This window comes from Phaenicophaeus curvirostris, chromosome 3 (genome assembly GCF_032191515.1).
Source record: "Phaenicophaeus curvirostris isolate KB17595 chromosome 3, BPBGC_Pcur_1.0, whole genome shotgun sequence".
Lineage (NCBI taxonomy): Eukaryota > Metazoa > Chordata > Aves > Cuculiformes > Cuculidae > Phaenicophaeus > Phaenicophaeus curvirostris.
In genome coordinates this window covers 8,619,558-8,635,521 of record NC_091394.1, presented here as the reverse complement: position 1 = coordinate 8,635,521, position 15,964 = coordinate 8,619,558, and the positions used below count along the sequence as shown (strand labels likewise).

At 43.8% G+C, this 15,964-nt stretch overlaps 1 protein-coding gene across 1 annotated transcript in view; it reads left to right on the top strand.

Annotated features, from left to right (window-relative positions):
- Positions 1–8,696: 8,696 nt before the first annotated feature.
- Positions 8,697–15,964, top strand: part of GALNT12 (polypeptide N-acetylgalactosaminyltransferase 12) — a 50,500-nt gene continuing 43,232 nt past the window's right edge. Inside the window, exon 1 of the mRNA XM_069853345.1 lies at positions 8,697–9,059. Within this exon, the coding sequence (XP_069709446.1) occupies positions 8,710–9,059 (350 nt within the window). The 5' untranslated portion in view covers positions 8,697–8,709. The remainder of the gene's footprint in view (positions 9,060–15,964) is intronic.

The window sequence follows — 15,964 nt, the reverse complement described above, 5'->3', positions numbered from 1 at the left end:
AGGCTGAGATGAGACCTCATTGCTCTCTACAACTACCTGAAAGGAGGTTGTAGAGAGGAGGGTGCTGGCTTTTTCTCCCAAGTGACAGGGGACAGGACGAGAGGGAATGGCCTCAAGCTCCACCAGGGGAGATTTAGGCTGAACATTAGGGAAAAAAATTCACAGAAAGGGTCATTGGGCACTGGCAGAGGCTGCCCAGGGAGGTGGTTGATTCACCTTCCCTGGAGGTGTTTAAGGGACGGGTGGACGAGGTGCTGAGGGGCATGGGTTAGTGATTGATGGGAATGGTTGGACTCGATGATCCGGTGGGTCTTTTCCAGCCTAGTGATTCTATGATTCTATGATAAATATTGAAAAGGACAAAGTCTTCAAAGCAAAGGCAATATTTTTATTTTAAAATTCAGCACTGAGTCAGATGCCCTTCTAAAAAAGGCGTAACATCTTACAAAAAGAGTGGGTATATATACTAGTTTTAGACAAAGAACTGTGTAAATCCTCAGCGATTTTTCATTCTTTTTCAGATTATCCAACTATATATGGAGACTCCCTTCAGGTTATCTCCTGACCTAAAACCGCTTTGTCTTACAAGACAACTAAGCATATCAATAAATTCTTGCAGCCCTACGACAGGTTATCTCTTGGCCTAAAATAGCTACATCTTACAAGATGCATTTATATGATGAGATAATTAGACATACAAACCAGCTGCAGTAAAACTTATCAATTAATTCTCACAGTTGGAAGGGACCTCAAAGATCATGAAGTCCCAATACCCCTGCCATGGGCAGGGACACCTCCCACCAGACCAGGCTGCCCAAGGCCCCATCCAGCCTGGCCTTGAACAACTCCAGGGATGGGGCAACCACAACTTCCCTGGGCAACCTGTGCCAGGGCCTCACCAATCCCATCTTGAAGAAATTCTTCCTTATGTCTAGTATAAATCTGCCCCTCTCCAGTTTATACCCATCACCCCTAGTCCTATCACTACAAGCCTTTGTAAACAGTCCCTCCCCAAAAACATATCCCTAAGTACCCCATCTACCTGTCTTTTAAACACCTCCAGGGATGGTCACTCAACCACCTCCCTGGGCAGCCTGTGTCTGATAACCCTTCTGGGAAGGCTTGGCTGCTCCTGGGAGACAGCGAGGGGCTTTCCTTACTGGTGCCTCTCCCCACCAAGCTGACCTCCCTGCCCTCGCTGGCAGCCCCAGTGGTGTCACCCCTCCTCGTCCCAGCCAGTGCCTGAGTCAGTACAGCTCACATCCCTCTCCCAGAAGTTTTCTGTCATCTGTTTGCATCTGGGTTGCAGACGTGTTCCATGCTATATTCTCACTACCATTACTGAATCCCATGCAACTCAATGTCCCCGCATTAAGTGTTTTCCTGCCCAAGGTCATCGCAGCAAGCCTTTGCTATGGAGCTTACTCGCTGTCACCCAACACAACCATCCTAGGGTTTTCCTGCTACGCAACGTGACTTCTACAGTCTGCTGTGGCCTCTCTCTTTCAGCCCCACTCTGTTTACAAGGTACTTCAGCCTTTACCTAGAATCATTAACAATGGAAAAAGACCTCCAAGATTCATCCAGTCCAACTGTCAGCCCCACACCACTCTGCCTAGTAAACCATGTCACGAAGTGCCACATCTATGCAGTTTTTTAACACCTCCAGGGAAGGAGGCTCCACCACTTCCCTGGGCAGCCTGTTCCAATGCTTGACTGCTTTTTCAGTAAAGACACTTTTTCTAATATCTAGTGTAAGCCTACTCTAGCATGACTCGAGGCCTTTTATTCTCATACTGTTACTTAGTGCTTGGGAGAAGAGACCAGCACACACCTTCCTACATCCTCATTTCAGGCAGTTGTAGAGAGTGATAAGATCTCAGCCTCTTTTTCACCAGGCTAAACAATCCCACTTCCCTCAGCAGCTCCTCATAAGACTTGTTCTCCAGACCCTTCACCAGCTCCGTTGCCCTCCTCTGGACATGCTCCAGTAGCTCAGTATCTTTTTTATACTGAGGGGCCCAAAACTGAACACAGTATTTAAGTTGCGGCCTCACCAGTGCTGAATATAGGGACATGATCCCTTCCCTGCTCCTGCTGGCCACAAAACCAGTGTCTTCCTTCACTGAAATACAGAATTCACAGTTGAGTCATTCCCCAAAAAAAACCCCAGATTTCCCATCCCCCCTGATTTCACATCAGTTAGGCTTTTGATTTAAAGTGTTTGGGCATAAAATTGTGATTTCTTGTGGCATTTCTGGGTATCTTCTCTGTATCTTGAACCTCCCAGATAACCTGAAACCTTTTCCAGGTTGTATTGATTTACAATACAAGGAGACAAAAAATAAGGCACCAATGAAATATCCCTTGAACTGTGGTTGCCCTGTCACTTAAGGATATTGTTTTGTGTCCCTAATAAGTCTGGGCAGTCATTCTTTATTAAAATCATTGACTTCAATGTCAGTGCATGGCACTTACTGCAGCGATGGAAGGTTTGGGGATGAGAAGACTAGAGAGGTTATAGGGAGTGTACTGAAACCACCAAATGCCACTAAAATTAAACTATTCCTTGTTTTTTGGCAGTGGCATCCATATCTTCCAAGTTACATGGCTTTCTGCCTCTGATTCCCTTCCAAATCCAGATTGCCCACCAAAAAGAGCAAACCAAATAGGTCAAGAGCAAATATTTGAGGCCAGCTTCTGTGAAACCTCTAACAGAAGTCTCCACTGCAAATGATGTCAGAACACCAGCAGGAGATAAATGGGCCGATGTAAACTTTATTAAAGCTGTTCATAAGAGAAGGCAACATAAAGGAGATAAACCTAGAGCCATCAAGCAAGAGACAGAACTCATTGTCTGCAAAACAAAGCCTAGGAAACCCTCAGGGCATATAATGTACCTATTGAGCTAGTACAGTAAGTGTAATACGGCAAATGTGCAGTGATGTAGAACTACAAATTAGCCAGGCAACATGGCAAAAGATTCTGTCACTTTTATAGTAGTAACAGAATGTAATACATTTGGACATAACCTCATACCATGACACACAAGCAAATTTCTACCTCATATATAATTCAGGACCACGTAATATGGATGACTAAAATTACCATCATAATCAAAAGCATCTCAGAGAAGGAAAAATCCAACTATTCAAGCAATCTGTTCCAAAGAATCCCAGAAAACTAGTGACAGCTGACTGTTATAATCACCATTATGAAGGCCAGGGGATGATGGCTTATCAAATCCCCAAATATGATGGCATTACTTTCATGGCAATTCAAGGATTAAAATGCTGATTTTCTACTTTAAAACCTTACTGATGTGAATCACGATGAAGTTGTACTTCTGAGAGAAAGAAAATGGAAGAATTTAGCATGTATTTTGTGTGAGGACTCTTACTTCTGTCTTAAAGAAAAACACAGATGCATGCATTAGACATATCATCAGAGAAAAGCAGAAGTTTCACCATTATCGTTAGACTCAATACGCTAACTTTGGTCCTTTCAGGCACAGAAAAAGAAATAACCTTGAAAAATGACTTTAAAAAGTGTTGGTAAGTACCTACAGTATAAGATGACTAAGACTAATCTACCACATAATATCCCCTTGAGTTCTTGGTTCGGAATTTCAATTAAGGCATATATAGTGGGGCTCCCCTTTGTCTGCTATAGCCAGGTGCCAAAACTTTGTGATGAAATTACTTCATTTATGTTTCTACATATGTCAGAATTTTGATCAAACTTTCAAAAATTTTTTGCAGCTCAAAATTTCAATTCACTCTGTCTGCACAAGAACTTAGGAAAAATCAGTCTGGTTTCCAATATAACAGACCTGGAGAAGAGGGCTGAGGGGAGACCTCATTGCTCTCTACAACTACCTGAAAGGAAGTTGTGGAGAGGAGGATGCTGGCCTCTTCTCCCAAGTGACAGGGGACAGGACAAGAGGGAATGGCCTCAAGCTCCATTTAGGCTGAACATTAGGAAAAAAATTTTCACAAAAAGGGTCATTGGGTACTGGCAGAGGCTGCCCAGGGAGGTGGTTGAGTCACCTTCCCTGGAGGTGTTTGAGGGATGGGTGGACAAGGTGCTGAGGGGCATGGTTTAGTGTTTGATAGGAATGGTTGGACTCAATGATCCGGTGGGTCTCTTCCAACCCGGTGATTCTATGATTCTATGACCTCTCTTCAGTAACTCGTCACATCATACCATACTCTGTGCACAGAACTGCACTTTTGTTCCAACAGTTTTTGACAGCTAAGCTTGCAAGCCATGGTTTCCTTTATGCACGATATCTCTTCTATTGCCTGCAGTTCATGGTTGCTATTTAGCTACGGAGAACATCTACGGATCAAAAATACGTACCTATAGCAAGCAAATACACTGACTGATGCCCTTGGCATGCACATCCTTACTACCTTTAAGCTATCCTGGCTTGCGTATGACCTTTTGAACAAGAATAAGATAGTTCACACGTGTGTGTAAGTGTATATGAAAATATATGTAGACATATATCATGGAATCATAGAATCATAGAATAACCAGGTTGGAAGAGACACACCGGATCATCGAGTCTGTACATCTACACGTACAGGTACTATAGAGATCTGCAAGCTGGTACAGGTCAGGTCATGCTCAAGTAGTCCACTGACTGCTGCCTGTTTTTATTGGCATGTCAGCATGAGAATTACAGAGCATTCATCAATCTGATAGAAGAACCCTGAAACAGCTGACAGTTTCTATCTCACTCATCCAGTCTGTGGTTTTAATCTCTTTTATTTTTAGGCCCTGCACCCACTGTTCTTCCTCTCATCTAAATTCTTGATATTCTCTGCCTCTGCACTACGCACCTAATTTCTCTCTTGATCCAAAACCTACCCTGTACAAAAGGGTTCCCACTGAAGCACCAAGGACATGAATGCCTAGACTTTGGTGAGACCTGCAGCTGGGAAAGCAGGGGCTTAGCCTGTTTGGTGTTTTGCCTGCACTATGCAATTGCCTCCAATAAAGACACTTCCAGAACAAAATTATTAACTAAAGAAAATGCTTGGCATTGGTTGAACAATGGGACGAATAACAACACTTTTAAAATGCAGGTAGACTTGCACTGGCAAGAGATGCAGACAGGGTGGGAGCTGGGGGGGAGCTGTTTCTTTGCGGGGCAACGCTATTTTATGCCCAGTTAAAAAATGGTGAACAACAACCTGTAGGTCCAAAGCTGTCTCCAGTGGGTATGTTTTATACCTTCACTGCATCTTCTTCTCACTGAAAAGAATTCCTACCTATCTCCAATATATTTGCACACCATCTTCTTCTGATAATTTTTTCCTTTTGAATATCTAAGCATTGACTGTTACTAAAACTAGGAACATTGTTCTAGAACACATTATTTGGTAGTTTATTTTACTCTGAAAGTAAGCTATTTGAACTTTGGATTTACTAAAAATGCAGTCTCCATCACTTGATAATTTTCATATTCCATTTTATAATTTTGCCTGATTTTGACTGGAATTGCAGATCTAATAAAAAAAAAAGAAAACTTTTGGTAAGAAAAAAATTAAAGCCTTTGCAAAATTTAATACCTCTACTTTTTTTTCTGTAATTTATATGCCATCACTCTAAAATACCTGTTAATAATAGTTGATTTATAAAATAGTTAATCTTAAATTACCACTTTCAGTTTTCCTCATTTGTGCACTAATTCCTTCAATAAGCTCATGTGATTCTAGGCAAACTAAATATAGCCTGCAATTCAAATGGATATTTTAGTGAGCAAGAGATACACTCTTAATTTCGGCTATTACATTCTCTATAATGCAGGTTCTTACGGATAGTTACATAGTGTTGCGTTTAGTCTTCTCTAGCTGTTTTTTGGAAGGTTTAGTTAATGTGGTTTTTTTGATGAAAAATATTATTTCACATTTTTAAAATAAGCTCTTCAAATTTATTAATTATTCCGCTAATCTTTTGTTTAAATTTTGACAACTGAGGGCTTATTAGATCTTCCAGTCATAAGTAAGTATTAACTTATTCTACTTATTTATGACTGAAACTCCTTAAGCAAGAATTCTTACTAATCTTTTAAAAAAAATCTCAAAACCAGTTGCTCTAACTTCCATTGTTATTACAGCTGGGGAAAAAAAAATATTGCTTGAGCAGAACTTTTCCATTAAAATGTTGTTGCAAGCTTTATGGATAGCAGGAAACTTATTTACGTTATTAATTCTAGATTTTTTATCTCAGGGGCATATTGTCACTTTCAGAAGAGAAATCTTTATACTTTAAATATTTAATCTCAGAAATTTCAGTCTTCCCATTTTAATTAAACCCCACAAACTTTTAAAAAGGTTTAAGAAAAAGCATCTGTGCCTTCGCATTCTTTACATGTTGTCCAAATTTATTTGTAAGTGCAACTTAATGATTTTTGCATTAACACCATTATTGTGCTCTCCTAAGCTGATTTTCCACAGATTTATGTGCTTGGACATCATCCCTGAGGAACTTCCATTTACTCATACGATTTTCAGTCCTCACTGCAGTGATGATCACAGGAAGCCTTCCCAGTTATTTTGCTCTAAGGGCATTCTTATCACTGAGAGCTACCACCCTGAGTTTCCCACCAGCTGTAACCTTTCCTGCCTGTGTGGAAGCAAGCTGATAGTCTCCTACTTTTTCTCCAAGCCCTTTCTTCCTTTTTAAAATCTGACTGAGAAGTAGCTATGCTAGTTGTCTTCTTCAACAGTCTGGTATGATCTTACCTTGCCTGCCAATGATTGCAGCATCTGTCCTGCAGTCATATCACATTCTGTTCTCAGTTTCCCACTTTTTTATCTCAAAACTTGTTTTAGTTGTGTGATCGTATTTCTGTGTTTCTTCCACATTGCTCTAACACTTAAAATACTTAAATAAAATACTTATTATTATAATACTTAAGAACCTCTGCAGCAGAACTCTGCTGTTTCCTTTCTCATTGTTCTTAATTAACACCCAGTCCTACATTTTGCTGTTTACATCTTCCCAATCTCCCACATTAATTTCTTTCAGGTGTCCAGGAGGATCTCCGTCTCCTTTGATCCATTCCAGGAAGTCCTTGCTGGGCTCTTCATGCTTATTATTTCTGTTATCCTGTTCTAAATAACTTACAACCTTACACAAAGGAAAAAAATCAAGACTATTTGTTCCAGACAACCAGATCTAAACCTGCAGTATGTTACAGAAATGCTGGCTGTATCTTTAGTGTTCACCCCTCCACCAGCCAGCAGCCAGGGGAACCCTACTATACACTCAATACCAACAACATCAGTTGAACTTCCTTTATTCAGGAAGGGTGGCAAACAAGGAGACAACATAATCACCGGGCATGCAATTACTAGTGCCACCTAACTGTTCAGATCCCAAGCTTGCTGCACATGACTTCCTTTATATACCACATATATTATTCTTTCCAGCATATGCATTCTGCTTGAGAAACTGTCAGCCTCTGGCCTGGACAGGCGCACACTCTCCTGGGTGGAAAACTGGTTGGCTGGAGGGCCCACAGAGTGGTGGGAAATGGTGTTAACTCCAGCTGGAGGCCAGTGACAAGTGGGGTTCCCCAGGGCTCAGTGCTGGGTCCAGCCCTGTTCAATGTCTTTATCAATGACCTGGATGAAGGCATCGAGTGCACCCTTAGCAAGTTTGTGGATGACACTAAGTTGGGTGGAAAGTGGATCTGCTGGAGGGTCGGGAGGCTCTGCAAAGGGATCTGAACAGGCTGGACCGCTGGGCAGAGTCCAATGGCATGAGGTTTAACAAGGCCAAATGCCGGGTCCTGCACTTGGGGCACAACAACCCTGTGCAGCTACAGACTAGGAGAAGTCTGGCTGGAGAGGTGCCTGGAGGAGAGGGACCTGGGGGTGTTGGTTGACAGTGACTGAACATGAGCCAGCAGTGGCCCAGGTGGCCAAGAAGGCCAATGGCATCTTGGCTTGGATCAGAAACGGCGTGACCAGCAAGTCCAGGGAGGTTATTCTCCCTCTGTACTCGGCACTGGTGAGACCGCTCCTTGAATCCTGTGTTCAGTTCTGGGCCCCTCACCACAAGAAGGATGTTGAGGCTCTGGAGCGAGTCCAGAGAAGAGCAACAAAGCTGGTGAAAGGGCTGGAGAACAGGCCTTATGAGGAACGGCTGAGAGAGCTGGGGGTGTTTAGCCTGGAGAAGAGGAGGCTGAGGGGAGACCTCATTGCTCTCTACAACTACCTGAAAGGAGGTTGTAGAGAGGAGGGTGCTGGCCTCTTCTCCCGAGTGACAGGGAACAGGACGAGAGGGAATGGCCTCAAGCTCCACCAGGGGAGGTTCAGGCTGGACGTTAGGAAAAAAAGTCACAGAAAGTGTCATTGGGCACTGGCAGAGGCTGCCCAGGGAGGGGGTTAAGTCACCTTCCCTGGAGGAGTTTAAGGGACGGGTGGATGAGGTGCTGAGGGGCATGGGTTAGTGTTTGATAGGAATGGTTGGACTCGATGATCCGGTGGGTCCTTTCCAAACTAGTGATTCTGTGATTCTGTGCTCTCCCCCGGGGCCCGGGGAGCATCCCCGCCGTGCAGCGGGCGGTGCGCTGTCTCTGCCCGGGGGCGGGGACGGCGGGAGGAGGAGCCGGTGGGCGGGCGGGTTTCCTGGCCGGGAGGCGCGGGCAGGTCGGAGCGAGCTTGTCCGGGAGAGGCTGCCCCGCTCGGCATGGCCGGCCGGCTCGGCCGCGGGGTGCTGCGGGGCAAGCGGGGCCGGGGCTGCGGCTGCGGCGGGGGGGCGGCGCTGCTGGCCCTGGGGCTGCTGGCGGCCGCCGCTTGCCTCGCCTGGCGCCGCGCCCCGCCGGCTCCCGGCGCCGCCGAGCGGCTGCGGAGGGCGGTGTACGAGAAACCCGCGGCGGGGCCGGGGGCGCTGGGCGAGCTGGGCCGGGCGGCGCGGCTGGAGCTGAGCCCGGCCGAGCGGCGCCGCCAGGAGGAGAGCATCCGCCGGCACCAGATCAACATCTACCTGAGCGACCGCATCTCCCTGCACCGCCGCCTGCCCGAGCGCTGGCACCCGCTGTGAGTACCCGCCCCGACACCTGCCGAGCGGCGCCCCGGGGGTGGCTCCGGTCGGCTCCGAAGGGACCTTGAAGATGATGGAGCTGCGGTGCCCGCTCCTCTGCGGGCACAGGAGGGTTCGGTGCCGGAGAGTCGCGGCACAGCTGTAGCTCGCTCACGAACTCGGTGGAGGGTGCTAAATCATAGAATCACCAGGTTGGAGAAGACCCATGGGATCATCGAGTCCAACCGTTCCTATCAAACACTAAACCATGCGCCTCAGCACCTCGTCCACCCGTCCTTTACACCCCTCTAGGGAAGGTGACTCAACCCCCTCCCTGGGCAGCCTCTGCCAGTGCCCAATGACCCTTTCTGTGAAAAATTTTTTCCTAATGTCCAGCCTGAACCTCCCCTGGTGGAGCTTGAGGCCATTCCTTCTCGTCCTGACCCCTGTCCCTTAGGAGAAGAGGCCAGCACCCTCCTCTCCAATATTTGTCAGCTGTATTATGCTTCCCGGACTTAAGCTTTGCTTGTGTCCCACTGTCTTATGCCACACGGTATAAAGTAGATTGTTTTATCATCAGATTTACCAGGAACGGCATAGAAATGCTCTCAGAGAGGCGTAGCGTTCTTCTAAACTGGGACTTGCTTGTTCCTGGATACTTACTTGCCGGGACAATTTAGAAGTGACATTTACGTTTATGATGCTACTGCCAGATGAATCATAGAATCACCAGGTTGGAAAAGACCCATTGAATCATTGAGTCCAACCATGAAGGCACTAGCAATTCTAACTGAGGACTGGAGACTGCTTCCTGAGCCGATTCTAGCTTACAAGCAACAGTTCAGCATAGTCCTGACATCAGTTCTGCACAGCAGATTTGACTGTATGATCAGTTGTAGCCTAACGGAAATACTTAGCTTAGCTGAGTGGTTCATCTTTGTGGGCTTGCCCTGTGAGTGAGCAGCCTGCCAGTGAGAGGACCCTCACCACAAGAAGGATGTTGAGGCTCTGGAGCGAGTCCAGAGAAGAGCAACGAAGCTGGTGAAGGGGCTGGAGAGCAGGTCTTATGAGGAGCGGCTGAGAGAGCTGGGGTTGTTTAGCCTGGAGAAGAGGAGGCTGAGGGGAGACCTCATTGCTCTCTACAACTACCTGAAAGGAGGTTGTGGAGAGGAGGGAGCTGGCCTCTTCTCCCGAGTGACAGGGGACAGGAGTGACAGGGGACAGGACGAGAGGGAATGACCTCAGGCTACACCAGGGGAGGTTCAGGCTTAACATCAGAAAAAATTTTTTCACAGAAAAGGTCTTTTGACACTGGTAGAGGCTGCCCAGGGTGGTGGTTGATTCACCTTCCCTGGAGGTGTTTAACGGATGGGTGGGTGAGGTGCTGAGGGGCACGGTTTAGTGATTGATAGGAATGGTTGGACTCGATGATCTGGTGGGTCTTTTCCAACCTAGTGATTCTATGATTCTGAGTGGATTAACCAAAAACAGGTATGTGCCTTCAGCCAAAGGGGTCAGGACAGAGCCATGGTTGCAGAGTCCTCTTCTTTGTTTAACCTGAGCTTGGCTTCAGCCAGCGTATTCCATTACAACAAGGTTGTATGGTTTGGTAGCAAAGAGCTGTGCACTCACTACATGTCACTGCGTCCTGTCCAGTATTTCACCCAGCTCTTGTTGCAAGTGATAAATCTAAAGCATGAATCTCTCAATGGCTCTCCAAAACATCGTGATGCCAGTGCAAAGCCTTTTTATCATAAATTTAACTTTGACGGTAGACTTGTTTTTCTTAGTTATCTTTTTTTTCGCCCCTTATAAGCAGTCTATAGACCATAGACTGAAAAGGACCATTTTAGTTGTTTTTCTATAGCAAGAATTTAAGTCATTTCAACAAATTATTTTTGACTCCTGCCATTTCTCTCAGACAGGATTTTGGAGGAAATGGGGGATCACAGCTATTTAACAGGGGACATTATAGATGGAAGGGGAGATTCTTGAAATGAAAATAATGTAATTAGATGGATTTTGCTACAGTGACGCAGCCATTCTGGTTTGAATATTTGGATGTTGTAATGACATCATGTATCCAAAAGGATTATAAAGCGTTAGTGACATAATCTCAGAGATAGTTGCCTTCTGAGGCTGGGGTGGTGCTATACTGTTGTAGTAACTGCTGGCAGGTGCTTCATGCCTTTTCACACAGTTAAATCTAAATTGTGGCAGAAACATTAGACAACATCTATCCAATTCACACAGCAAATGTGAAAAAAAGCTTCCCCTAAAGGCAATTTTGTAACGAAGTTGTTAACTACCACTCTTAACAAGGAAGACTATATAAGAGATTGAAGTAAAAAGAAATGTATCAAAAAATATCACCAACCCTGTAGCGACAGAAAATTCATTGCTCTTCAGTGGAAAATTAGAGGCTAGACAGGCTGAAAAGTTAAATCTAGGAAAAAATGATTTAGTTTATTTTAAGGTTGGTAATCCTTTGGGTGATGAGTGGGGCTACAATGGTAGGAAATAAGTAGTAATGGTAAACTTCAGCTGTCTACAAAAATGGTGTGAAGGCTAGATTTTAGATGTGATCAATGAGAAGCAGTTTTGATACATGAAGACCAGCAGATGACGAACCAGAGAACTATGTGCTCACAAGCCCTGTATTTTTTCCAGGCGTACTGTTTACAAACTGTGGTTAGGAAAAGAATTAGTAGCAGGTAGGTGGCTGTGATCTATTGAGAAAGAGTCAACTTGGCTTTTGTCAGGTATAATGCGTGTCACAAACCTATTGGAGGTCTTTGAAGGTCATAATTGTATGGATGAGGAAGTGTATTCTCAGTTCGAGGATTTTGATCAGTTCCTTAAACAGCTGTGAAATGAGTTAATATTCCTTGCATTTATAAATAACTGGATAAAAGCTAAGAAGCACTTTTTTTTTTTTTTAAGTAGTGGAATGTCACTGGTAAAGTTGCACAGAAATCTGTTGGATCTGTGTTGGATCCAATGCTGTTCAATGTGCAGCATGGCTTCCATAAAGAAATGATTAATTTATATCTCTTCAGCCTGAAAGACAGGCAGATCTCCTGCTGAGCCACTGCAATTCTGGGTTGATGCATGAAGTACATAAAACAAATTCTGCCACCTCCTTGTTCCAAAAATCCATTTACTGTAAAGCATAATGAAGCCCACGTACTAGAAAATTTAAATCAAGTATTCATGAGATATTAACAGATACTTCTTGGAGACTTTATTCTGGGCTATGGGCTTTTGTTTCGGCATATTCTTGCATATGTGGAGGCGAGTCTGGAAATTTTAGATGGGACGATGAAAGAAATAGAAATAAAGAGGCAACATCCTCACCGTCTGGATGCCCCGCTTCACAGTTTAACCTTAATGCCCTCTCACAACTCATCAGCGAACCTGCTTTCTGGTTGTGAATTTGTGAAAATCACAAACATTTGAGTCAGGTAAAAGCTAGAATTTTGCGAATAAGATTGAGAATATCTGAACCAGTAAGCCTTTAAACATTGTCTGCAAAATTATGGATAAATGATGTAACTTTATCAGAAACTGATGATAAAACCCTTGCCACTGCTGCATGTTGCACATCCTGGAGCTGCTATTTGACCAGAAACGTGGCAACAGTTGTTTGCAAATACATATGTCTAGTAATAGTGTATAGAACACAAGAATAGTTTGACTGAGATTAGTCCCCAGAATAAAGCGTTTTTTGATGGTATTTAACTAAGGATCATATTATTTACTTTATTATGATGATTCTTCAAATAAGTGTTTCTTCTGCTAATATATTCCTGCCAATGTAAATAGTCAGGAGACCTTTTTTTCTTGTTCATATAGACTGTTGTAACATGAATTTCTGAGAACTGTTAAAACATGGGCTTGGAGGACTCAACTTCTGTTGTTTCGTTTAAACAGTTCCTGCTTCCTTTAACTGTCTGCACTTGAGGTTAGCAAGTCATATGTTTCATCATATGCAACCTCTGTAGTTTTATAGGTGTCTATAATTGTGTATGCATGTATATATATGTACCTTAATGCATACATAGATGTATATAAATATATCCATTTAAATGTACATATAAACAAATCAAATATGTATATAAGCAAACTATAAAAAAACTTTTTTTCATATAATCTTCTGCATAAGAAAATAAGGAAATTACTAACAGGTGATATGGTTTGTACAAGGCTAGGAGTGAAATATGTTGTAGGGTCAGAGAATGACAGATGTTGGAAGGAACCTGTGGGGTGCCTAGTCCAACCTTCTGTTTGAAGCAGACCAACTTCAGCGTTGCCAGGGGCCATCCTTGTCCTGTCAAATTTGGAAAGTCTCTAGGGATGGAGATTCAACAGCCTCTCTGGGCAACTCTTTCAAGGCTGTATCACTGCCACAGTGAAATTTCTGCAATTTCCCTGCAATCATGGTTTCCATTTTGCCTCCCAATGTCTACCCAACTTAAGTTTATAAACACATGGGAAGCAACAGTTATAACAGGTCTAAACTAAACAAACAACCTTCATCAGACGTTAACTTACTGAGGGACCTGTGGGGGTGGATGCCCTCTAAGTGCAGTAGGATGAGTTCTGAGCTGTGCGTTTTGGCCACTGCTGCTCTTTCTTTCCCCCTGCACAGCCACATTCCACTTAGCCGTGCTTCTTGTCGTGTGCTCATTTTACAGGACTGCAGGGTTTGGCAGACAACTGATAGGGTCTCTTAGACAATCTTATACAGTTTATTACAACGTTTAAGGAATACTTTTCCAGTTTTTCTGCTTGGGTTCTTGAGATTAAGGATTGTTCTCAAGTATTGTTCCTGATTTTAGACGTCCTACCTTTTTGTTTTCTTTCTGTATTTCTCACAGCAGGAGTGTGTTGCACATTTATTTCAGGGACAATTTCTCTAAAATTGCACCAGCCTTCTTTTGGCTGTCTCTTGTTACTTGGTGCTTTTATGCCAACTCAGCATTTTATGTTGTCTAGAATCAGCTCTTGGGGTTTATTTCACTTGTCCTTGCATGTGAATGGATTTGTATTTCCTTTATTTCCTTACCTGGCAAATGATTTTGAGAAGCCGTACAAGCCCACATAAGTACCTAAGTACCTGTATGCGTGTGTGTGTGTGTGTATATATATATATGAGGAACGGCTGAGAGAGCTGGGGGTGTTTAGCCTGGAGAAGAGGAGGCTGAGGGGAGACCTCATTGCTCTCTACAACTACCTGAAAGGAGGTTGTGGAGAGGAGGGAGCTGGGCTCTTCTCCCAAGTGACAGGGGACAGGACGAGAGGGAATGACCTCAAGCTCCGCCAGGGGAGATTTAGGCTGGACATTAGGAAAAATTTTTTCACAGAAAGGGTCATTGGGCACTGGCAGAGGCTGCCCAGGGAGGGGGTTGAGTCACCTTCCCTGGAGGGGTTTAAGGCACGGGTGGACGAGGTACTAAGGGGCATGGGTTAGTGTTTGATAGGAACGGTTGGACTCGATGATCCGGTGGGTCTCTTCCAACCTGGTTATTCTATGATTCTGTGATTCTATATATATAAAAGTATCTGTGTATGTACAAGTAGATATATATATATAAATGCTTAATTTTCTGTCTCCATCATTTATGCCTATTGTATTATTATATTTTTTGAGATGTTTGACTTAAGATTAACAATCTTGCACTAATATTTTTTTTATCTTTCAAAACTCCTTTTTCTATCTGGTCACGGATTTGAAGGTGATTCTTTTACAGTCTTGCTCGCTACCATGATTCATTTTGTTTACTGGCTTGTAAATACCACATTAGGTAGGCGGCTCACCTGACAGTATCTTGCTAGCAAATTGCCAGTATACTCCTTGAGATGAGATTTTGGTCCCTATTCTGCTCCAAAAAATCATGTCTTCTGGTTTTGATGGGCATGCAGCTCCTACCAGCAGTTTTAACCTGACCCTGCTCGAGGAAATGGCACAGCAGCTGGGTGTTTCCTCCCCAGCCCTCCGCAGCTGCCTGGCTACACCCAGAAACTTCTCTTTCATCTGTTATCTAAAGGTGAAGTGACTGCAGACACTGCTTTTTTTCGCAGTGTGTATAGTAGAAGTAAACTCTTTGGAGTACTTCTTTGCAGGAGCTTAGCTTTGCCAGTGCATCTCTTCCCTCTGAGCGCCCGGCTGATTGCACGCTCTGTGCCCAGGGCTTGCTTTGGTGTAGGGATTCCTATGCTTTACGTTTGATCATTCATTTGTTTAAAATACTTATGTGTGCTTTGCTTTAGTAGTTTTGTAACACTGTGGTCACTGGTTCTTTTGGGTTTTGTTTGTTTTCTGAGCTTTTCATAGAATCATAGAATAACCAGGTTGGAAGAGACCCACCGGATCATCGAGTCCAACCATTCCTATCAAACACTAAACCATTCCCCTTAGCACCTCATTCCCCTTAGCACCTTTTCTGGAATAGATAATTGGTTACAGTTAACTACATTAATCATAATACCGTTTAGTTGTTATTTCATTCTAAGTTGGTGGGATTTCTTGTATTTATAACCAGGCTTTAGACCTGTAAAGCAGGTGTTCTCTAGGACACCTCATTCCTCCCTCATACAGTTAAGCGATGAGTAGTAAATCGGCAGGACTGTTTGGTTTCTTTTCTTTTTAATAAGCCAGGTTGCTTTTTCTAGCAGTATAAAAGAGAGGAATGCTTCCACTAGAGCTTTGGTAGTTAGGGGAATTTACTATTTTCCTTTCCTCTCTTCTGTAAAAATGTGTCACTTCTCTTTGTCATTATGCTTTTGTTCAATAGTCGTCTGCAAACATATTCTGGAAGAGCTCATGTAATTATTTTTTGACCATTTTTCTTTACAACTTCTGTGAGAGATCCTCAGCTTCCTCTGACCTCTAGATGAGCACGTGGTTTTAGCTGATTTC